The following is a 23,884-nucleotide window of genomic DNA, read 5'->3' as shown; positions in this document are numbered from 1 at the left end:
GATTTAATAAAATTCCTGAGAGAGACACATTCTAAACAATCAAGGAAGATGTACAGTTTTGTCAGGCTTCTGTTCCCCTGGATGCACTGTAATATGGACTCAACTACCAGTGAAGGCTAGGCATTCGAATGGCAGTTATGTGTTAGTTGTTCTCTTCCTCGTTTATTTATTTATTTCTCGGCTCGTGTGGCTACTCCATATTCACTATGATCCCATATTTGCATTTGCCACTTGAATGCTTGTTTTCTTTCTTTCTCCGCTATGGCTTTTATTTCAAGGACCCCGCATACATTTTTTTTTTTTTTAGTTATTTTACAAGCTTTTATTTATTTATTTTTTCTAATGCTCTATAAAAACGTATTTATCAAAAACTGATTGATCCCCCAGGGAGCTTTTTTTTTTTAAGCTGTAATCTTCAGGTTCTTGTCTGAAAGTGGAGTTGGTGGACTGTGAGGAATTTTCCACAGGGATAAGCAGAGCTCTGTCAGCATGAGGGGTGATGGAGTGGAGAAAAGCCACACACTGGCTCTGAGTCACTGTCGCTTTGCCAGCAGATATCTCCCTTCACATAATGGCCATGGGCATGCCACACAGAGAGGCTGCTCTGACCTCACAGTGCACTGAATAGTTCTAGTCCACCACACCTGGCTCTGCCTTATGAGAACACAGGTCTCCATCCACTCTCACCACAAACACTCATCTAGCACCAGCCAAGTCCTGGCTGAGAAATGCATTCTTTGGTAGACTGATTGGGCTGTGTTTGGGCACATTTCACACACACACACACACACACACACACACACACACACACACACACATACACATCCTCATGGCAAATGCTCAGCTGAGCTGTAAAACAAAGAGAATGCCTCCTTAGAGTTTTTACGCTCTGTTCATGTAATGTTTTAACACTGCTTTAATGAAAACAAGGTCAACACATTCAGGTTACTTAGGAATACAAATGAACTCACCCCTTAAAACTACCTTCCACCATCTCTTGCCCTTAAAGGGTTTATCAGTCAACAACAGGCAGTCATAGGATGTTCAGACAAGGCATTGTAATGGATTTGTTCCCCAGTCAAAATTTCCATAAGCACACAAACTGCCACAGTGCAAACATCACAAGATCACAAAATGATTCTGTCCTCCATTGATAAACCCCCTCTAGTTTGTTACATTTTTATATTTTGCAAAGAATGGTACTGACATGTGAAACATAAAGTTGTGATGTTTTGGGGTTTTTTTTTTGCTCTTCTATGTAGAGGAAAGAAACTGCTGCTTCAGATTACTTTTCCCTCTCTGCTGGAAACACTGGTCAACACCTCTTCTCCCCCCCACAACCTTCTAGTGAGGTTTCAGTTAGTCCACTGATAAATTATTCCATATTAAATTAGCTATGTTGGATGATGGAGTGAGAATTTTGCCTAACCTGCAGTGGCCTGCACAAGGGATTTTTGTATAGTACATAGCACTGTAATGATTCATAATGTACCTAATCCTAGCTTGTTGAGAAGGGGTTGTCAATGTTTTGTTTACATCTCTTCCCATCACAGTCTCAGGCTCCATTAGCAGCCTGCTGCACACAGGATTCTATTTTGAGGAGAGTGAACTCTTCTGGTGACATGACCCAATAACCACCTTATTGCTGTCATGAAGTGAACCCATATTTCTCACAACCCACAGCCTCTTCCTCCTCCACCCTTACCTCAGTCCATATCTTTATCTTTACTCTTCTTACCCGCTGAGAAGGATCCAGCAAAGGAGCGTCGTTGTCCAAATCTACAAAAACACCAAGTCTTTCATAGCGGGCACTTTAAAGCTCTCATACAGTGTTCTTTTCATTAGCTGCCCTTGTTCATTTTGTGGTTTAAAATAGAATGTGGTATTTGCTCAAATGAAGCAAGTTTCCCACATGAAAAGTTTCAATACAAAGACGGCTAACAAGCCAACATGAACTCGTTTATTCTCAGTCAAGCTCTTCGCATCAATTTCACATTCAGGATATGTTGTAGTGTATGTGGTGACTAAATCAAGATCATTAGCGTTAGTAGAAGTTACTTGCTCCAGAGCAGTGATATTTATGATGCTGCTGCCAGGCGAGGCAATAGGGATTGATGTATACAGCATAAAATAAATTATTCAGTGGCCTCCCAATGCAATTGTTGGAGACGCTTCAAAGGCGATAGTTTTATTCAGAGAAGATTGGGGCAGCAGCGTTTAATCTTACGCTTCATGAGGACAGCTGTGGGAGGCACATGCTGTTGCTTGTGTTTGCCTCTTACATCCTGTGTGAGTTGCTTTAGAAGAAGACAAACAAAAAAGACTTAACTAGTGAATAACGGCTGTGTGAGTAAGCTTATTTTCTCAAGCTCAGAATAATATGTCAGAGTCCTAAGATTCAGCTCAGGGTTTTTGAGGACAGGGGGTGGGAAGGGTAGAGGTTTAGCAGGTGGAACAGTTTGGAAATAGGTTCAGTCCTTTGTCCCAGAGGGCGTGTGTAGCTTGAGCGGCGTGGATGGAGCCATAAAGGAGGCAGAGCCAGATGGATCTATGCCTTCTCTGCAAGCACCGAGGATATCCCTGCCAGGAGCACGATGCGACCCATAATCCCATGCTCCCATGCTGTTCGACACATCCCACTGGAGTCTCAAGTCTCCTCAGAACTAGTCTGTCGCTCGATCCATAATCTCCCAGATCAGGGAATCGGGAAGCATGCAATGGGAAATGGAGATGTTTTCTGTCAGCCGAGTGGCTGGCCTTCATGTGCTTCATCTCAATAGGAGTCTGATGTGCTTAAATCCTTCATATTCATGATGTTTATCATGCTTCAGGAGAGCAACAGAGGCACTGGAGACGGTGCCGACACAAATGCTGACCCTTAGCACAACCTACAGTGTCAGATTTTCATTATAGAATATACAGTGGCACTGACCTTGATTTCCAATAAGAGTTGCTTCCTTCACCTTCTTTACAGTCACAGCACAATGAATTGTGTTCTCAGTAACTGATTATGTTTTGTTCTTACAGTTATTTTTGTTAAGAAGCGCTTTTCCAAAATTTCTGTTTTCCGGAAGAAGTTTTCTGCCGTTTTCATTTGTTTAGTTAATAAATAAATAAATAAATAAATAAATAAAAGGGAAGGGCTGTTTAGAGTGCTCTGTGGTGCATATGCATTCATGTCCTGCTTCAGAAGTACAGTCTCACTGCTGACAAATCCTTTACCTCTGTCACTTCTACCTTCTCATTAACTGTTTATTCACCCAATAATGTGATCTATTTTGAAGAGGTGATAGGGATCACTCACTGTCTTAGCTGGGATGTTTTTAGTTAATCAGGGAGTGTGAGGCTGTTGTCTCATTCTTATTACTCAGGTCATGGATTCTTTGTGTCAAGAATCCAGGTAAAGAGAAGAAACTGGAGATGTGTTTGATTTATCCTGCTCTCCCTTACAAAGCATTGGTCTCTCTGACACTGAGCTTTTAGTTGTCTACTGATTAAGAGCTTTTCCAAATACAACAAGTTGTCAAATCGCCCCTCCCTGGTGTTATCACAAGAGAGGAAGATAGCCATGGCGTGTAGGCTATTGTAATATCACAAATCATTGTCTTCTATTTACTGTCATGTTAAATTAAGCTAAATTAAATCAATTAAATCTTGAGTTGGCAATCAATCCCTGTTTTCTAAAATCCGAGACATCTGACAGCTATAGAAAGGTTGTCACCTTTTTTAGAAAATCTGATGAAAACTGTGTTTTGTGTGTGTGTGAAGCTGTTTTTCCATTATAAAGTTCTGTTGAGCCCTTCTGAGTACAGTTACTTGTTTAGGCTTACAGGCTTATACCTAAAAGTCTAAAAAGCAAGCTGCATCGTTACTGAGGTGACCTATCGCAAAGCTAAGACCTATTATATGACCTGTTGCAAAATGCAGTATGACCTAATGCATTGCCAGGTCTTTAATTTCTTTTTTTCTTTCAAACTTTAGGATGACCTTTACCAATAAGTGTCATGTGTTACATAAATATAGCACAGCTGCCATCTGTTTCTGTGACTGATACAATGACAGCTGATAACAGAATAGGTACGAATCTTTTGCTCCTTTTCATAGGTCAGTGTTTGGAAGTAGGAGCCTGTAGGAGGATAGGCATCAGTAGAGTTTGATGACGACAGACTGATAGAGTACTAATGTCTAGCAGGTGATAAAGAGGCTCGGTGCTACGTAGCCAAAACTGCTCTTAGACCGCCACTAATCGTCAGGCTGCTTCATACTCACTCTGACCTTTTTGTAGACTGTTCTCTCCTACACAAAGAATCTGACCCACAGTCAACCTAAATCAGGCTCTTGCAATTTTCCCAAACCCAGAGTTCAATGAGGATAAACCAGGAGCAAGTCTTTTAAGATTTATGAGGCAGGAACTAGTGATGTGGAGCAAGGAGATAAAATGCTAAGGCACATCCTTTCATGGATCTACTGCATGCAACCCCAGGCAGGGCTGATGTAAACGGCAAATATAATTGTCACTGTGCTTTTTCTGCTCCAGGCAAACAACACTGATGGCTTGTCCGTATAGAATAGCATAATTGCAACAGCTAATGTTTAATTTGCTCTCTGCCTAATGGGTCATGCCATTGAGAGAAGGCTATGGGCTAATAGGCCTACCCATTAATGTTTTTGTACAGCTCTACATTATGTGCCCTCTTTCCTCAAACATGAAACAAGCTGCTCTCTGATCAGTACATGGGGCACAAGTAATTTCACTTTGACTGGGAATTACTGGTAGTTTTTCAATTTGATAGTCCAGATCTCCTTATAGATCCTTCGGTAATGATTTTGTCCACAGTGTATTTTTTTCTCCTATGTCTAGATCGTGCCCAATCCATCTTTCACTTCTGAAAACAATGTCATTAGTCACCTAGTATATCATTAGCACAAGCCTAGGAAGCATTTGAGTTTTCGATTGCACAGTTGCAGTGTCAGTACCAATAGCAGCAGCTACATCGCTGTACCACTCTCCATCTCAGACAAAGCAATCTTCTGTTGGCTTTTCAAGAGCTGAGTTATGAAACTGTCAACTTTATTGTCACGCTGTGTGAATGCTGTGTGACTGTGTTGCTGCCCTGTTTTGTAATTGGAAATGATGTATTTCCTGCAGCATTGTGAGTAGGTGGTTTGTCAGTCTGCCTGACCCTGAATGAGAGAAAGACGACAGTAATGTGCCCTGTGTTTTGATGGTGATGCCGCTTCAGCCTCTTCGCAGAAAAATGATTGTTCAGCTCAAGACTTTTATTATTTTGTAATTCCCTGGTCAGGTTATTTTTCAAACAAATCAGATGAAAGTAGATTAAGAGGAAGCTACAATATTTTTATGTGTCAGTAAATCGTACTTATCATTATCATGCATCTATATTCGTAAGTAAACTTTGCTTTATTGTTTTGGGGGTTTTTTTTAGGGGGGGGGGGGTGCAATCATGCAACACTTCCTTCTATCTCAGTGCAGAGCAGCTTCATGTTTTCAAAAAATGTCTATGTGTCTTAGCAATATTGTTGGAAGCCAAAGTTGAGGTATGCACATGTTTAACCAGAGTATGGTTCAAAACCCTCAGTATGAAATGTTTCACATATTTGTAAGAAGGATGTGAAGCCCAAACCAGTGAAGCACAGTAGAGTGTATACCAGTCTGTCACGTCATGTACTACACTTCAAGCCGTCCTCTTGCCTCAGCTCATGCACCTGTACTTCATCTTTAGATTTGCTCTGAAGTTTGCTTCAGCAATCATTCTGCCACTTTTCTGTGATTTGCCTCCATCTGTTATTGTTTCATTGTGATTTTTATGTTCTTGCGTACATCCTGTCATGGAAGGCTTTTTTGTTGTTGTTGTTATTTTTTCTCCTCTATTCTGTTTTCCTCTCATTTCCCTGTCCTCTCAACTGTTTCCTTTTGCCTCGTTCATACCCTTCCTTCCCTTTTTTTTCTGTGCTTCATACACTCACACTCCCCACCTGTACCTAAGATGTAGCCATTCCCTCACCCCCACCCACTTCACTGACCCGTTCCACTGCTGACCATCTAACGCCAGGCTCCGGAGGCAGCGCTGGCCCCACCCCCTCCGCCCCACGTGATGTGGTGGCTTCCCTGGTGTCTACCCGTTTCATCAAGTTGACCTGGCGCCAGCCTGCAGAACCACATGGAGAGGACATCACCTACTCTGTGTATTACAGCAAGGATGGAGCCAACCGGTAACAACCAAACTCTTATATCCACAACAAAATACTTGAGAATTCATAGAAGTAATAATACATTGTTATTACCGTTCACTTCTGCCTTTTCCTTTTCAATATATGCATCTTTGCATATTATTCTGTTCTTAACAGATGGGCTTTTATTCAAGTTAATGAGTTTGTAAAATACTGTGCCACATTCAAGTTCTTTTATTTTTCCTCAGGGAGCGAATAGTGAATACCAGTCGCCCAGGGGAAACTCAAGTCACTATTCAGAACCTCATGCCCGATACTAAATACGCCTTTCGGGTGGTAGCTCTGAACAGACATGGCCTTGGGGAGAGCTCCACACCCCTGAGGGTGGCCACACAACCTGAGGGTAAGAAAATTCCATTCTACTGTTTTTATTTATTTATTTATTTTTTATACAGAGCGGCACTCCACACCTACACACTCGCTAGAATTTTAAAGTGACTTATTTAAGTAAAGCTTATGCATGGGATTTAGAAGGTTTTGATTTTGCAGTCTGAGTTGTCACCTCCGTTATGTTGGAAGAGGATGTATTTGAGGAATTAGTACATAGCAAATTGTCTCAAGGTCTTTTTCTTAAAACCTCTAAAGTGCCCTGACATGTTTGAAATCTCATTATGGAGTTAGACCCAAACAAACAGTGTTTGTCTCTTTTACCAAGTACCAACGGTGTCTGTTTTTAAACCCCCCTGAAGGTGTGTGGCCTGCCTCCATTCATTTTGAGCATTATCAGCTCCGAACAGCTCCAGCTGCTTTCTGGGTCAGCTTTGCCCCTGCGTGTGTCCTTGGCGCTGGTTGGCATAAGCACTTTATAATGTGTGCTAGCAGGATCCAGGCACCCAGGGGAGGCTGCATGTTAGTATCAGCCTGGGAACCATATTGCTCTGCCTCCACATTATGAATGAGGGCTAAACTGTTGACCTGGTTACAGGCAGACGGCCTGCAGCACTACTCATCACACTCTCTCTCTGTCTCTCTCTCTCTCTCTTTGTCTCTGTCTCGCTCTCTCTCTCTCTCTCTCTCTCTCTCACTCTCTCGCTCTCTTTCTGACTTTCTTTCCCCTGACTCTCTTCACTGTTGATTTTTTTCAGTCCTGTTCAGTGAACCATAGTTTTTGGGATTCAGACTGTTTGTTTGGCAGAGCGGCAGTTAATACAAAAATTAATATACTTTTTTATTTGTTTTGAATGGTTGAGATTATATATATTCTGTATATATATTTTTGCTGCTTTTTTTTCAACATTTGATTGATTGTTCATGTGATAGAATGCAGTGTATAATGTAGTGTATTTTAAAAGCTGTTACTTCACACACACACAAAAAAAGGTTATGGTCTGGGAAGATGTTACATTGCACCTCATTTTGTACCCCTGGAGAACTCCGGAAGTACATCGAATTTAATTTAATTCACAGTGTAGTTCCAGTCCCCTGTTTGCAAACCTAGAGGGGGGCCTTAATCTGTGCTCTCTTTCTCTTTGCTCCTGCTGCCATTATACCAGGCTAACAGCAGCCACTAGAGCTTTTAATTGAATGTAATGATTCATGATCCCAAGGTAAACAAATGTTAAGCAACCTAGGCCTCATTTCAATTCTCCCCTCTCCTCTAACAAAGTCAAATAAATAATGCAAACAAAGCTGTGTGTCTGAAGCACAGGACTGCACAGGAGGAGTATGTTTACACATGTTTAGTTAGCCTGTATACTGGTTGGCAGATTGTGAGAAGCTCTTGCAGATGTTTCTCCTTTTAAAGATAGTAAGAATAGCAAGAATATGAATTGTATCCTGAGAGATGGATCATGCTGTGCATTCAGTAAAAAGAGCAATGCAGGAAAAGACAGATGAGTGTGATGAGTCTGGAATGTTTAGGGTGAACATAGAGAGTAATTTGTCTGTCCTTTGCTGTATGTATCATGGTGATTTAATTTTGTCTTCCAGTGCAAGTGCCAGGACCAGCCCCCAACTTCCACGCTGTGCCCATGTCTCCCACCTCAGTTGCCCTCAGCTGGGAGAAGCCGCTCACGGGCAATGGAGAGATCCTGAATTATAAACTGTACTACATGGAGAGGGGTTTGGAAAATGAGCGGGTATGCACACACAGAGATAAACAATGACAATCAGCTGTGCTTTATAACTACCCAAGATACTGCACAAGATACTGGAACCTGAGCGGGCGGGGGGGTGAAAACCATGAGACAGAGTGTGTTATGGGTAATGTAGTTGGGTATGAGAAGTGAGGTCATCTCACACGGGATGAACAGCGAAGTCATGTGTATGGAGAGTGAACAGTGGGATCAGAGTACTCCATCCACATGACACACATCATCAATAACAATGACTGTTTCGATGTAAGACAGCTATATGAATTAGGTGCAGTAGTAGTGTACTTGATACCAGTTCTAATAGTGTAGTTAGTGATATTACATAGATTATGATGAATTCTATGTCATAATGCTGTTAAGCGTGATGTTCTGTGTACAGTGTAGTGATAAACTGTAGGTACGGAGGACAACAGTCCCATTTCAGATAAGGTAGTTATAGTAGTAGTATAGGGATCTGAGTGTACTGTCCTTTCTTTCCCTGTAGGACACTGATGTTGGAGGTCTTTCCTACACTATGACTGGATTGAAGAAGTTCACAGAATACAGTTTCAGAGTTGTAGCCTACAACAAGCATGGGCCTGGAGTCTCCACAGAGGACGTAACTGTGCAGACCTTCTCTGATGGTATAGGACAGAGGAAACTGCAGTTCTTTCTACAACTTATTGTTATTAGTTTGTTTTTATTAGTTTGTTTCTTTGAAATCTGGCCTAAAAATCTGCTTACTTGTGTTTGCCTTTGCATTTGTATTAGCATATTTATCTATGCTACTATGGCAGTGATGGAGGTTTGGATATTTGAAATATCTCATTTTCAGTCAGTAATATATTCTATCAGCGTCTCATATGATATGATAACAATGGTGTGATCTGGTTTCTTTTTATGTAATTAAGCATGTATCAATGTTGTAACATCTGAACTGCGTACTTGACACCTCTCTCTCATCCCCTCCAGTTCCTAGCGCGCCCCCTCAGAATCTGACCGTGGAAGTCTTGAACTCAAAGGTAAGGCTGTGTGGAAATGGCTGAGTCATTCAGGAATAGAGGCACAGGCAGTTTTTCTGTTGCAGGGCCAGCATGAGGTGCAGTGATGGCAGCTGGTGGGCGCATGCACTCTGTGTCTCATTCAGCCGGTTATCTGTCATTGTGTTGAACCAGCATTGAGCAGCACATCTGCTCACAACCACAGAGCTGTCAGTAGGCTTTACTCCCAGTATCACTCTTCTCCTCTTTTTCTCACTCTGTGTTATTACAACAATGCATGGTTTTTTTTTAACGCCTTAGAGAAACAGATCAGTACCTGTCATTTGAAAGCAATTAAAATTGACTGGACGCAGCAGTCCAAGAGATGAGTAAGACACTAAAACACAGGTAAAAGAACCACTTACTGAGGTAGTAGATTAAGAATTACATGAATTAGAAATTTGTGTATTCTGGGTCTGCATAAAATAACAGTATTTTAATGTGTTGTATAAGTGAGTATGTAGCTTAGTAAGCCAAAGAACTTACTAAGCTTTGTTCATTTCCTTTGAATTTTTTCAGACAGTTGATGGGGATTTGTTCATTTTCAGGTACCTCTGACCCATGTCAGATGTACTGTCTTGGAGTGGAAAGTTCCATAAAAAGTGGATTTAATTTCTGGGTGTGACATGAAACAGCTGTTTCTTTAAGCACACCATTCAGACTCCTAGTAGCTGCCTCCCTGCCTTCCCTTGTGATTCCAAAAGTCAATTATGTTCAGTTTTGCGGATAGAAAGGGAGGGAAAAAATAAGAAATTACTAAGGAGTTAATCTTAAATGAGTGGAAAATGGAAATAAACTAATTGCATGCTTACAATGGATTTAATTTGGGTTGCTCTTCCCAGTTGTGCACATGGTTAATGTGGATATCATTAATTAACTACTCTCACACGCTGGGCTCTTCTCTTCCCTACCTCCTCTATCCCGCAGCGCACGGTCGAGCCTGCAGCTAGTAGCCTGAATCCATTTCTGGCTTCTGCCCTGCAGTGTCCTTTACAGGGTCCAGACTGACTCCTGCAGCAGCATCTATTATTCATGATCTGAGACAGGACCAGTGTGTACTGCCCTCTCATACTGCCACTCTTATTAACATGTACATGCATTATTTGGATGGAGAGCACCTTTTTTCAGTTGTGGCCTCGGGGAAGAGAGTGGCTCAGGTTAAATGCCTTTGCACTAGCTTGTTACCATGGTAAACCCTTCCCCAACTACTGCAGTTCTAGAATGAGAAATGAGGTTGTGTTTTACAGTGAAGTGAGATGGTTATTTTTATTCGTGGAAATTTTTGATGGCGCTTGATTTGTAGAAGCTAGAAGGAGCTAGAATCCAAGGCCCACTGTGGTTCTGTACCTCTGTCTTCTTTTATCCTTTAGAGCATCATGGTCAGGTGGCAGCCCCCGCCCGCAGATGCTCAGAATGGCGAGATCATTGGTTATAAAGTGCGTTACAGGAAGGGTACAAGGAAGAGTGAGGTGACAGAGTTGACCTCAGGAACACAACTCCATCAGCTCATAGAAGGTGAGTCTTTGATTTACATTCACTGTAATCATATGAATGCTCACGTACACATACTTGTACCACACATCATGAACAATCAACATATGCTAAAAGATACTGTATAATACACTGTGATCATGAATAGCTGTGGATTTCCACTGATTGCATTTGACTAGGGAGAGTTCTTGCTCTCAGTGTTAAGCACCAGTACCAGGTGCTTCTGCTAACACATTCTGATATGCATTTACAGTGCCTTTGACTGAGACTGTGCCGTATCAATTCATACAGAAACCAGGGATTGAAGAAAGGAATTTCAAATGCCTTTTCAGCAATTTTTAAAAAGATATCATGCTGTGTGTGGCATCAAAGAGAATATGTACTTGAAGGTTTATTCCCGTTATGTTTCGAGTAAATGGAGAAATGTTTGTTGGTTCAAAGGCATTCAGCTGAAGTGAGAGTCTCTCAGAAAGAGGGTGGTGCTTATCCTGCAGTAGCTGCAGGAGCAGCTCTAGGGAGAATGACAACATTAGCATTTAGCATAAAAATAGTGGAAGTGCAGGTTATTGTCAGTGATTTAAAAGCCATCTCAAACACATGTTATTTAAAGCAAAAAGCCATTCTTTTACTTTTGAATTCTAGCCTATAAGGATTTCACCAAATTGTGATTTTTTTTGTTGCACCATTGTTGCGTATGCAGATTTAAGAATAAATTACAAGAGTAACTGAACCACTAGAGTAACAGCACTTCTGTCAGTTCAAATCAGTCTTAAAAGGTATGTGTATCACGTATGCCTGCTTTCAATATAAAGCACTAACCCAACAAAAAAAAGGCCTCGCTTTCCAAGATATTGATCTTTCTGCACTAAATGCTCTGTGAAATGAGGTCTAAGGCATTGTTGTTTGCTGATATCTACCATACTATTTACCATATTGCTGATCACCTCTTAAATAATTGGTAGAATGAAAAATATTTTCAATTCTGGGAGAGGGGATCAGACAGTGATTTGAAAATTTAATTAGACCACGAAGACATTTCTTTTTATTTGAAATATCAACATCTCCTCCCTCACTGCATGTATGTGCTTCCAGGAACATGTAATGTAATGTCAGTGATGTGGTTTTTTTTGTTTGTTTGTTTCTCTCCAGGTCTCCAGCGTGGCACTGAGTACACGGTGCGAGTGTCGGCCATCACAGTGAATGGCTCCGGGCCAGCCACAGACTGGACCACTGCAGAGACTTTTGAAAGTGACCTGGATGGTAAAACAAGCTGACACAAAACTCATAACAACTGAATTTCATCTATTTCAATGTGATTTTACCCTCATCAGAGTGCCATCTACTGACGTGGGTTTTATGCCGTTGTTTTCAGAGTCACGGGTTCCAGACATGCCCAGCTCGTTGCATGTGCGACCTCTTGTGAACAGTATCGTGGTGAGCTGGACTCCACCAGAGAACCAGGACATAGTGGTTAGAGGCTACACTATTGGATATGGTATAGGCAGCCCCCATGCACAAACCATTAAAGTAGACTACAAACAGCGATACTACAGCATCGATAACCTAGGTAAGAACTCCATACTAAATTGGAAATATCATATTAAAATTCAGTGGTCTGAAAGTTTAACTGTATCCATGCCTACCTTCTATCTTTTTTTTTTTAACAAAAAATACATCAATCAGTACTGATGATAAAGGCAGTAGGGATCTGTAGTTCGATTTGTCACGTCCCGTTACTTCACATACTCTGATGACATGCATAAAGGCTTAAACTTTTGACATGTTTGTCTGATTAGCATGAACTCCTTGTGTGATTCTAATTACATTACAAAGTCACTGACTGTCAACAGAAGTGTCTCAGGTGGAGAAGCAGAAGGATGTAGGGTGAATCTTTTAGGTGTGGGTGATGAGCCATTCTTTCTGCCCCACTGTAATTAAACTTGGAGGGGGGAAAAATTCATACAGAGAAATTCTACGTAATTGAAGGTCTCATAATTCATCTAATTACATGAGAAATAGAATCAATAATAGTGTTTAAATATGCACCCCTGCCAGGATGATGAATATTAGAGAGAGTCCCTGAGGAGCCACGGCTTGATTAGCTAAATGTCTGTGTGTCTCTCCCCCTCCCTCGCTAGATCCCAGCTCACACTACGTTATCACTCTGAAGGCCTTCAACAATGTGGGGGAAGGTATCCCTGTGTATGAGAGTGCCATTACAAGACCCCAATCAGGTAGGTCACTACACACGGACCACGCCGACAAAAATAATAATGCTTTCTCACACAGCCCTGAACATTCACAGAAAAAGAACACCCATTTCATTCATTTCTTCTGGGCTGGTTATATTTTTTTTGCTACCGTTCACTATAGTATGTTGAGGCATACATGCACTATAACATGGTTTGTCTTATACAAAGTTTAGTTGCACAACATAGCCAGTCTAGTGAGGATCTTAGTGGCACTGTCAGGGTAATCATATGGTACTTGTTACCTTTTGCTTTCTTTGCTCTCTAGTAACCCACTCAATTCTGAGCCTGGAGACATCATTAAAATGCTGAGTTAAGATACAAATGTCACAGAGTGTTTATAGACAGATGTACATATTGTGTGACAGAGCTATCACTTCCTGAGAGCCTTGAAGAAGCTACATTTATGAGGCAGTGAGTATAGGGGCCTTTAAGAAACTACATTTATGAGGGAGTGAGTATAGGGGCTTTAAGAAACTACATTTATGAGGCAGTGAGTATAGGGGCCTTTAAGAAACTACATTTATGAGGGAGTGAGTATAGGGGCCTTTAAGAAACTACATTTATGAGGGAGTGAGTATAGGGGCTTTAAGAAACTACATTTATGAGGCAGTGAGTATAGGGGCCTTTAAGAAACTACATTTATGAGGCAGTGAGTATAGGGGCCTTTAAGAAACTACATTTATGAGGCAGTGAGTATAGGGGCTTTAAGAAACTACATTTATGAGGCAGTGAGTATAGGGGCCTTTAAGAAACTACATTTATGAGGGAGTGAGTATAGGGGCTTTAAGAAACTACATTTATGAGGCAGTGAGTATAGGGGCTTTAAGAAACTACATTTATGAGGCAGTGAGTCTAGGGGCTTCATTTGTTATTTGCCATAATGTTATGCTCAATGAAAGGCTTGAATACAATTTGATTTACTGATCATTAGACAAGATCATCAGAAATTCCCTTGGTTCCAGATTCTGCAAAATGTCAGGAACCACATATGTGGACAGGAGATGTGATACATTACACCTTAAACATTTTGGAAAAGTCTGAAAGTCTTGTGTGTTAAATTGTGTGTTAAATATGCTTAAGTGTTTCTTTGTTTAAATGAACTGAGGTTTTATGCAGATTGTTGCAATATTTCCAATTAAATCAGTAATTGCAGGAGCTGAAAAAAAAATCAAAGAGTGTGATGTTAAGATACTGGGTTTAACAGAGCATCAGCTTTAAGAGTACTGACATGATCAGTCTAACCCCACTGTTTCAGCAAATGTTTCTGAGAGCGGGATCTAAGAGATAGCTCCAGAGTATTCTTTGAATGCATGCTCATCAGTGTGCAGCAGAGGCTTACAAGACCCCGGTTGTTTTTTTTCACTCTCATCCACTCTGTCAGACAAAAGCTGATTCTGTGTGTTATAACTGTTACAAAGAAATTTGCAGAAATGAATTTGCAAAAAATGACCTAGATAGTGATGAAACTTATAGGCAATTGCGGCAAGCCAGTGTTTGATTACAGTACAGCTTGCGGGTTATTAGTTTCATGCAAAATGGAAAACAAAGCTGTTTATACAGAGGCATCAGTATGTGTCTGCTTGCTGGGAATGATCAGCTAATATGACATGCTACCAGATTCAATTCACATTTCACATCTAGCTAGAACTGCTGGAGATTGGGCAGTACTTAATCAAACAGTGCAAAACCCGCTCGGTGGAAACACTGGGAGCGTGCAAATAGACTGTAAAAAAAATGCATCTTCATTCCCATTGGAAAATAAGACAGTGATTTTGTCAGCCTATGTGAATCTAATATGCTTGCTGTAAAATATGCCCATGGACCATTTGTTTTCACTGTTCTCAAGGTTTTATGCCATCATGACTATATTTTACCACTGATTTAACTCCAAATTGTTGTTAGAGACAGCCTTTTGGAAAACAGGTGGTTGAAGAAGTGGATTAATGCCATATTCACTGTCTGCAAACTTTCAGAATTAGAACTGAACTGTGCCAGTGGCCTGTAAGGGATACTGGTTTTTATTTCTCATTTTGATTAATTTATGACTAATTGATTAAAATTTTCAGAGTAGGTGGATTAAATAATTGTCAGAGAAATCAAATGAGAATGAATATATACATAATGAAAACACAAATAAGCAAAGGCAAATACAAGAATGGTGCTGCAGCAAGGACAACCTTGCCCAACAGATAGTAAAGCATGCTAGAAATGATAGAATGAGAGTGGGAAAACAGAAAATATTTGTTGTGAAACAGCCCTATCATAACTGTCCAGTGGATGTGTTCTGAATGCAGTAAAAAAGTAGTTTTAACAAGGATGTCAGATGAAGAAACAGGGTCACTCCAATTCCCAGAGAGGCACAACATGCAGGTAGAAGTAGATCCCGTAGTAACACTGTCTGGTACGATCAAAAACTACAGAAGATCCATGACTTGAGCTTCAGTGTTGCTGTTGAGTTTCACAACATGCTCAACTTTTTGTGTCTGAAACCAATGGGGGATCAGACACAATTGCAAGTGAAGGTAGTCCTGAAATGCGCTGTAAACTAGTTTTGAAATGCCTAATGCCTTGGCAAAGGTAAGCTTCTGTTGTTGGATTATGTATACAGGAAGAAGGAGGAGTATTTTGAAAGCTTGCAAAGGATAATTCAGGACAAATGATTGAAAATTCAATCTGAGGTGATTGTGGTCCTTGCTGTTTGTGCCGTGCTGTCATCCCCTGAAATAACCACTTTGATTAAGAAGTTCACAGAAGTTCCAAGATCTGAGTCATGATCACTGTCAAGAATGGAGCTTTTGATGAATGATGAATGAGCCTGCCATTGCCTTCCTTTGGGCAGACGTGAAATTTAGCAATGCTGTTGACTCGATCAGTCGGGGCTTGCTATTAGTTTTAGCAGGATTCACATGTTGAATGCTGTTCTCATCACTATCAGATATAGATTTCCAGCCCTCCCTTGATGGGGCCAATTTAGCTGTGCACATTTCTGCACTACAGATCATACACCTGTAGAGAGCAGACAGACAGATTACTGTGTCTGTGAACAAGAGCCTGTTTTGGTGTGAAAGTGTCCACTCAAGCCTTCCGTAGCCCACTCTTATGCCTCTGAGTGGAATGAAAATATTGGTTGCTTTTTCATGTCATGTACAGCATGATTTTGTTTTACTTCTGTAGTGGATCTCCATGCTCTGAAAAAGGATTATGATATCCTAATGGCAAAAATATTGTTTGACAACTGCTCTGAATGTGCCTAAAAATCGTAAATGTTACAACTTGCGGATAATCTCCAATATAAGTCTGAACTGTTTATGTTGTTGAATGGTGTATTATAATAGACTGGACTGTGATTATGTGAAAGTTCTCTTTGAGAGGGTTTGATGCTCTACTGTCTTTTACATCCTCACATTGCTGTTTTTCCCCCACTATTAATGTAGGTGGTAGTGTTGAACTGTGTTGGACTAGTATTCATTGTTGTTCCTCCTAATATGTAGGAGTAGTGGTCTTTAGAATCGTAGCCTTGATTTTCTTGTACCTCATTGTCTCGCTCTAATAGAATATTCTCTCTCTTTCTTCCCTCCCAACCCCGCTCACGTTGCATCCCTCCTCCCACATTTTAACTCCTTAACATGGTCTCTCCCTCCTTGTCCTCCTTCACCCCAAACACCCCCCCCCCTTGTATTTAATTCTCGTCTTTGTTCTTGCATTGTTCTCGTTCTTTTTTTTTTTTTCTTTTTACCACACCTTTTTGTTTTGCCATTGGACACTGTGTTAACTGCTTGCAGACCCCATAGACCCTGATGTTGATTTGTACGACCTTTTCCATGCTCCATACACTCCAGTACCAGATCCCATACCCATGCTGCCTCCAGTGGGTGTTCAGGCCTCTGTTCTGAGCCATGACACCATCAAAGTCACCTGGGCTGACAATTCTCTGCCCAAGAACCAGAAGATCACAGACGCACGCTACTACACTGTGCGCTGGGTGACCAACATACCCGCAAACACTAAGTATAAGGTATGTTAGACATGGTCACTTCTTTTTGTTTTTAATGTTCATTGTTGTTTTAGCTTTTAGAAAGCCGATATTTGGAAATCATCAACAACAGGTTTTTAACTAAGACAAACTTTAATCAGTGCAGATGTCTTAGTTCTAGAGCAACTGCAATCTGCTGTTGACATCTGTACATGTAAACAAATAATTTAAACTACTACTCTAACGTTACTTTTTTTCGACATGTGCATTACTCAATTTCACCTCGCCATGCAATATTTAATACCCTTTGATTATTTTAGTGTAGTATTGCTTTTCTGTAATATATAATGCTTGAGTACAATCATTTTTCAACAGTTTCTTACATGTGGCTTGTTTTTAGACAGCGAACACTACCACCCTAAGTTACATGGTGACTGGTCTGAAGCCCAATACACTCTATGAGTTCTCTGTTATGGTTACCAAGGGCAGGAGAACCAGCACCTGGAGCATGACTGCTCATGGAACAACATTTGAGACAAGTAAGACAGTCTGAATGAACTTCCCATAGCACACTATATCATAATTTTATCAGATGCTGTTCTCAGTTGTTTGTATGCACTACAGTTAAATGAAAGACCTTCCAAAACATTTCAAACTAAGTTATATCTGGAAATTTCAGTCCCAAGCTCCCCTCCTAAGGACGTGACTGTGGTGAGCAAGGAGGGACGTCCTCGCACCATCATAGTCAACTGGCAGCCTCCGTCAGAGGCGAATGGCAAAATCACAGGTGATGTATCAATGCCAACTTCGGTAATAACTGAAGATAACTGTTGTAGTTACAGCATTGTAAACTAAATTTTTACGTGGAAAGTCAAGACTTTCTGATTTAAACTGTCTCTCTTCCCTCTCGCCTCCCGTCCTCTCTTGTTTTTCCTTCCCACCTCAGGCTATATCATCTATTACAGTACAGACGTGAATGCAGAGGTGCATGACTGGGTCATTGAGCCTGTGGTAGGTAATAGACTGACCCATCAGATTCAGGAGCTGACCGTGGACACCACCTATTACTTTAAGATTCAAGCCCGCAACTCCAAAGGGATGGGCCCCATGTCTGAGGCTGTGCAGTTTCGTACTCCTAAAGGTATGTGAGCACTGAGGTAGACTGTGGTAGCCTGGTTCTGTTCTATTTCTTTGAATGATTGAGCTTCCTGTGTGAAAAGCCTCTGGTACCTAACGTTAAGCTACACACCTCCCTAATTTCTCTTCCTGTCTGAGCTCCTAAATTCACTTATGCCAACAACAGATTTTAGAGTACTTGCCTACCACCTGCCTCACTTTCACACTACCTGCCTCTCTCTCTTTCTCTCTCTCACACTCTCTAACACGTCTACTTTGGATACTCTCTCCCTTCTATTATCTCTTCTGGCCTGCTAGCTGAATCCTCTGACAAAATGGCTAATGACCAAGGTAATTGTTCTTTTCTTTTCTTATCTCACTAATGTTCCCAAAATTGAATAAACTCTTGTTTGTCTTGGACTTTGAAATATGGCATCTGCTCTGGAGAGATAGAGGCAGGTGGCAGACGGACCATCTGATTAGGTCGCTTAACAAGCCTTAAAGTTTCATCTCAACTGTTAATCAGCAAGAGACACCTGTGGACAATATTTCATACTCCATCAAAAACAGCCCACCCATGGCTTTTTTTTATCTCACTCTCAAGAGATAAGACTGAAATTTGTACTGTAGCATTTCTCCATCAGATATACAGATGGTTTCAAACCAAAATCCAGACATGGGTTACAGTGGTTTTTCTTTTGATGCACAGAGCAAACATTGTACCTTGATGTTGTTTGTGTTGTTTGTGTTTTTTCTGTCATCTTCAAACAGCCTCTGGTATGCCTGGTGTCAAACCAGGAATCAGACCCTCTGTCTCGGATCCTGGCTCTGGATCTGCAGTTGGTAATGTAGCTCATCTCAATCATAGCATACAAACTACTCTACAAAGATGTTAACATGGACACTCTTTCACATGTAGTGTAAACATCCTATTCACTGCATTTTACCTTAAAAGCCCATTATGGATCAGTTATTTTAAAATTGCAATGACGTCAATAAAAACCCTGTCATCTGCTCTCGTTCATCTGTGTATGAAACAGGGAAATCAGGCATGGCTGGCACCAGTGACCACCACATCTTGGTTATCATCATCATCATCTCGGTGGGGGCCTTCACCATTATTGTGGTGGTGGTGGGAGCCTTCCTGTGCACTCGCCGCACTACCTCACAGCAGAAAAAGTACGTCTCCACAGCAGTATACCGGCACAATTCCATACACACTAAGTAAATGTAAAAAAAAAAAATTCTGAAAAAGGTTCCTTTGCCATGACTCAAACTGCCTTCAGTGTCCAGTTGCAGCATTCAAGACTACAGTAAAATACTTTGTATGTGGTCAAATTATAGTATATATACTATAGTATATACTTTATATGTATATGGTTTTCTACAGGGAATTCCATAAATAGAAGTCTCTAAACAGCGTTTGCATGTTGACTGACTGAGAAAAACTAAACAACAGTTTCTCCCTTTTATAAAAAAGGCAAACAGAGAGCCATGTGTATCCTTCTAGCCTGACAACAAAGCCAATACTAGAAAACTCACAGAACTGGAGAGACCACAGAACTAACACCAGTAATTGCTATCTCTGGAGAAAAACATTGCATTTCAGCAGCAGGATGAATATGTTACTGAGAATAGTGAACAAAAGTACTACTCAGAGCAAGTGGGTTACAAGACTTCTATAGATGTTGTTTAATCCACATGGTAATTGAAGGCCTGTGTAACAGCTAGTTCTCCATGCTTGCCACAGCCTTTCTACAAATGTTAGCTCAGTCTCAATCTGTCTTTCAGGAAACGTGCCGCATGCAAATCTACTAATGGATCCCACAAGTACAAAGGCAACTCCAAAGACTTAAAGCCACCAGATCTTTGGATTCACCATGAGCGTTTGGAGCTCAAACCAATTGACAAGTCCCCCGAACCCAATCCGGTTATGACCGATACCCCTATCCCCCGCACCTCCCAAGACATCACGCCAGTGGATACCACCATGGACCCAATGCTACAGAGACGTAACTCCAGCTCCTACCGCGGTGAGACCCAGGGTTACACAAAGGCTTTTCTCCATGACTCATTTGCTCCTTCTTTGTTCTAAACTCCAGGGATTATTGTGTTTGCAAGCTGAAGATGCTTATCATTTCATACATGTGTATCTATTTTTGCTTCTTTGTACAGCGTCAGTGGTCATATCCATGCCATTTATCATGTCAAACCATAGATACTCACTGCCCTCTGCTGGAGAACATGCTAGTTTGTCAAATGTTATACTGTGTAGGGCATGATTTATAGAGGGAGGTGTGAAATGCTAGTGCATAATTCAGTGCAGGCTCGTGGGCTTTATTGAAGCCTGCTGAGTGAGGAGTTGTGATCCTCTCTGATGAGCTGGTCACTCTGTGGTTCACAGGCCATGAGTCAGAGGACAGCATGTCTACGCTGGCAGGGCGTCGGGGAATGAGGCCTAAAATGATGATGCCCTTTGATGCTCAGCCCCCTCAGCGTAAGTGTGTCCTCTTAGTCTCTCTCTCCAGGGACAAAGCAGATTCTGTCAGCCCACTCTAATCCAACTCTCACCTCTAACTCTCTTCTGAAAGGGAGATGATTGAGTTATGTGAGATGAGCTGATGTAAAACAGACATTTTCTTTGGTTTTCTTATCTCTGTGTGTCAATTAGTTTATGCTCATATTGTCTAAGTGATGTTAGTTTTAGCAGTGTTTCATGGGCTTTCGTTGTGCTTAGGTGTGTGTGTGTGTGTGTATGCGTCCTGGCTGAAAAAAGGTGGCATCTCTGTTATTTCTGTCCGCTCACAGCTGTGATTAGTGCTCACCCCATCCATTCGCTCGATACTCATCAGCACCATTATCACTTGGGCAGCCTGGCCTCGCCGACACGCAGCTATCTCCACCACCAGACCAACTCACGGCCAATCACCACCCCCACATCTCACCTAGACAGGGCCGACTCCTCAGGTGAGACTGCCAGCTCAGGTCCTGGAAAGAGCTGGGTCACGGTTGGATGGAGAACCAATCAAAACCCATTCTGCCATGAGTGAAGAATGGGGATAAAGAGGAATAGCTTTCTTCTGTTGCACTTGGTCATAATGTTCTCATTGCCCCTGCACCCATACACCCCCCCCCCCCCCCCATCTGCTCTCTTTGGCTAAATCTGACCCATTTTTAACATTCATTAATTCATTCTGCCTCCAAACTGTGTCATATGTGTAGGTCTCATTTTCATCGCTGACCAAGAATTACAGGAAAACAGAAAAAAGCTCTGTTAAACAGAGTAATCACATTTTCATCCATTTTGTGTGATTAAAGAATTGCTATGGAGTTAGTTAGTATGGAGTTAGTTTGTAATTAGTTTCCAGAGCAATTTAAAAAATATTTAACAGTTCAGCTTCTGGAGTCAGGAACGCTGGATCTGGTGCATTAGTCAAGGTTAATAAAATTAAATACTTCAAAATGAATCAGTGAGTAATATTAATTTATAATAGAATGTGCTAGGAGACCGTTACAGTACTTGAAAGTCAAGGTGAGCAAGTGTTTGAGCACATGGTACGACTCTGTGAAATGGCTTTTTTCTCTTTTTTGTTTTTTTTATCTTTTACTTGAGACATTTGTTTTCTCAAACAGTTCCTACCAGTGAGTGAGTGATTTTACAATCTTCTTTTCCCCCCTCTTCATTTTGTTACTTGTCTTCTCACCATTACAAGCCGCATTACATCCATGGTTTCACTTGCAGTGTGGCTGTTCTTTTGACTGGACAAGAGGCTGTAAGGTGTGGCGTTCTTAGGTGTTCTGGTGTTGGCGATTGGTAATAAACTCTGTGTGGTCATAATTACAGAGTCAGTGAGGAACACACCAAGCACAGACCTCCTTCCCAGTTCAGCCCAGCCCCTCTGCACTACTGACCACTCAGAGACTGACGTCAGCTACCACAGCTCAGCAACAGAGGAGGAGCCTAGCTATAACCCGCCCACCGCCCACGTACGCCCCTCACACCCTCTGAAGAGCTTTGCAGTGCCAGCTATACCACCCCACAATCCCACATTTGATTCCCCAGCACTCCCCACCACCCCACTGCTGTCTCAGACAGGTAAGGTCACACAGCTTAATAGTTATAGGGATGATAGACTTGAGATCTCTCAGACTGTTAAAACCTACAGCACAGCCTTTCACTGGTAAAGATCAACTCTTCGGTCCAAATCGGCCATGCCCTGATTATGCAGTCACCACAGAAGAAAAACAGCGAAAATAAATGTTTGCAAATCGTGTGTACCGTGCATCAGCAGATCATGTGAATTTGGACAGTAATTTCCGTTTTTGTCACTTATTTATTTCTTAAACTTAATTTGTTGTTTGTTTCAGGGCCACACTCAGCAAAGACTGCCTCCATTGGCACTCTGAGTAGGACAAGGACACCAATGCCTGTTATAGTGCCCAGTGCACCAGAAGTGTCAGAGACCAGCAGAATGAAGGAGGATATTGACAGCGTGAGTACCACAGTGTTACACACACATCTAATCCATAGTACAGGTCGAGTTTGAATCAAGACATCTCCCTCAGACCTTCTCAATGTACCCAGAAACATGTATTATTATTATTATTATTATTATTATTATTATTATTATTATCATTATTATTATTATTATTATTATTATTATTAATGTACTCAGACACATTTGTCATTATTATTTTCATCATTTGTCTGTGTTTTTGTTTAATCTGTTTTATCTCTTTTTCTCTCAATCCTCAACTCTTTGTTCTTCCCCCTTAACTGCTATATTTTTTGGCTCCTCATTACAATTACGTTACTGCATCCATTATGAATTTATAACCAAAACATACTGAATGGTTTCCATTTACCCTGCATCAATGATATGAAATGCTTCCCTTTGCATCCTTGTGTTTCTTTTGGCTGTGAATCAATCCCCCTTGCTTCCGATCAACTTTGAATGGTGCTTTTGCTTTCCAGTCCCATTGACCATTCTCCTCTTATGTCAATACCCCATTCCAAACCTAGACCCCACACCCTCCAATCTTCATCCAACCCTTCCCCGCCCTCTGCAGTAACCCTCTTCCTCTCCCTCAGAACTATGATACGGATGAGTTGACAGAAGAGATGGCCCATCTGGAGGGTTTAATGAAGGACCTAAATGCCATCACGACAGCCTGAGAACAGCCCGCACTCCCACACTCACCTGTGCAGGGAGCACACTCAACATGTTCTCAATCCCTCAGAAAACCGAGAGAGAGAGAGAGAGAAAAGAAGCAACTAGACGCAACCTTTGGGCTTACCTTGCTTACTCTCAGGAAGGAGATGGCCATTGTATAAAGACAGTTCACATTTCGAAACGGAGTGCCGAACATTCTCAGTAAGGATATTGGTCCTTTCTACCAGAAGGTTGTGATTGTGTTTTTCTGTAGAAAAATAAAGCTACCTTTTTCCTTTTGTTGCCATGGAGACCGTTTCAAAAGACACCACTTTGTTGTCCTAACATAAAAGGAAAAATTACAGTATGCTGGTGTTTGTGTTGGTGCTTGTACAGCACAATTTACAGTGTTTCATTTGTGTCATTTCTTTGTGCGTTTTCTTATGAAATGAACATTGGACAGTTGTCTTTTTATTTCTATAAAGTCATTTTGTATCAAGCATTTTGAATGATGTCTCGTTCCCTTTTGTATGTC

At 41.3% G+C, this 23,884-nt stretch overlaps 1 protein-coding gene across 1 annotated transcript in view; it reads left to right on the top strand.

Annotated features, from left to right (window-relative positions):
• Positions 1 to 23,558, top strand: part of neo1a (neogenin 1a) — an 86,035-nt gene extending 62,477 nt beyond the window's left edge. The window contains exons 10-31 of the mRNA XM_030765157.1: positions 6,015 to 6,234; positions 6,441 to 6,595; positions 8,182 to 8,330; positions 8,830 to 8,968; positions 9,297 to 9,346; positions 10,735 to 10,879; positions 12,005 to 12,115; positions 12,228 to 12,422; positions 12,994 to 13,089; positions 16,890 to 17,122; positions 17,481 to 17,619; positions 17,760 to 17,867; positions 18,027 to 18,221; positions 18,515 to 18,547; positions 18,968 to 19,039; positions 19,237 to 19,375; positions 19,988 to 20,229; positions 20,601 to 20,693; positions 21,005 to 21,163; positions 22,041 to 22,292; positions 22,565 to 22,689; positions 23,289 to 23,558. Coding sequence (XP_030621017.1) covers positions 6,015 to 6,234; positions 6,441 to 6,595; positions 8,182 to 8,330; positions 8,830 to 8,968; positions 9,297 to 9,346; positions 10,735 to 10,879; positions 12,005 to 12,115; positions 12,228 to 12,422; positions 12,994 to 13,089; positions 16,890 to 17,122; positions 17,481 to 17,619; positions 17,760 to 17,867; positions 18,027 to 18,221; positions 18,515 to 18,547; positions 18,968 to 19,039; positions 19,237 to 19,375; positions 19,988 to 20,229; positions 20,601 to 20,693; positions 21,005 to 21,163; positions 22,041 to 22,292; positions 22,565 to 22,689; positions 23,289 to 23,372 — 3,134 coding nt within the window. The 3' untranslated portion in view covers positions 23,373 to 23,558. The remainder of the gene's footprint in view (positions 1 to 6,014; positions 6,235 to 6,440; positions 6,596 to 8,181; positions 8,331 to 8,829; positions 8,969 to 9,296; positions 9,347 to 10,734; positions 10,880 to 12,004; positions 12,116 to 12,227; positions 12,423 to 12,993; positions 13,090 to 16,889; positions 17,123 to 17,480; positions 17,620 to 17,759; positions 17,868 to 18,026; positions 18,222 to 18,514; positions 18,548 to 18,967; positions 19,040 to 19,236; positions 19,376 to 19,987; positions 20,230 to 20,600; positions 20,694 to 21,004; positions 21,164 to 22,040; positions 22,293 to 22,564; positions 22,690 to 23,288) is intronic.
• The last annotated feature ends 326 nt before the right edge of the window (positions 23,559 to 23,884 follow it).

The sequence above is a fragment of the Chanos chanos genome, chromosome 2 (genome assembly GCF_902362185.1).
Source record: "Chanos chanos chromosome 2, fChaCha1.1, whole genome shotgun sequence".
Taxonomy (NCBI): Eukaryota; Metazoa; Chordata; class Actinopteri; order Gonorynchiformes; family Chanidae; genus Chanos; species Chanos chanos.
This window is presented reverse-complemented; position numbering and strand designations above follow the sequence as displayed.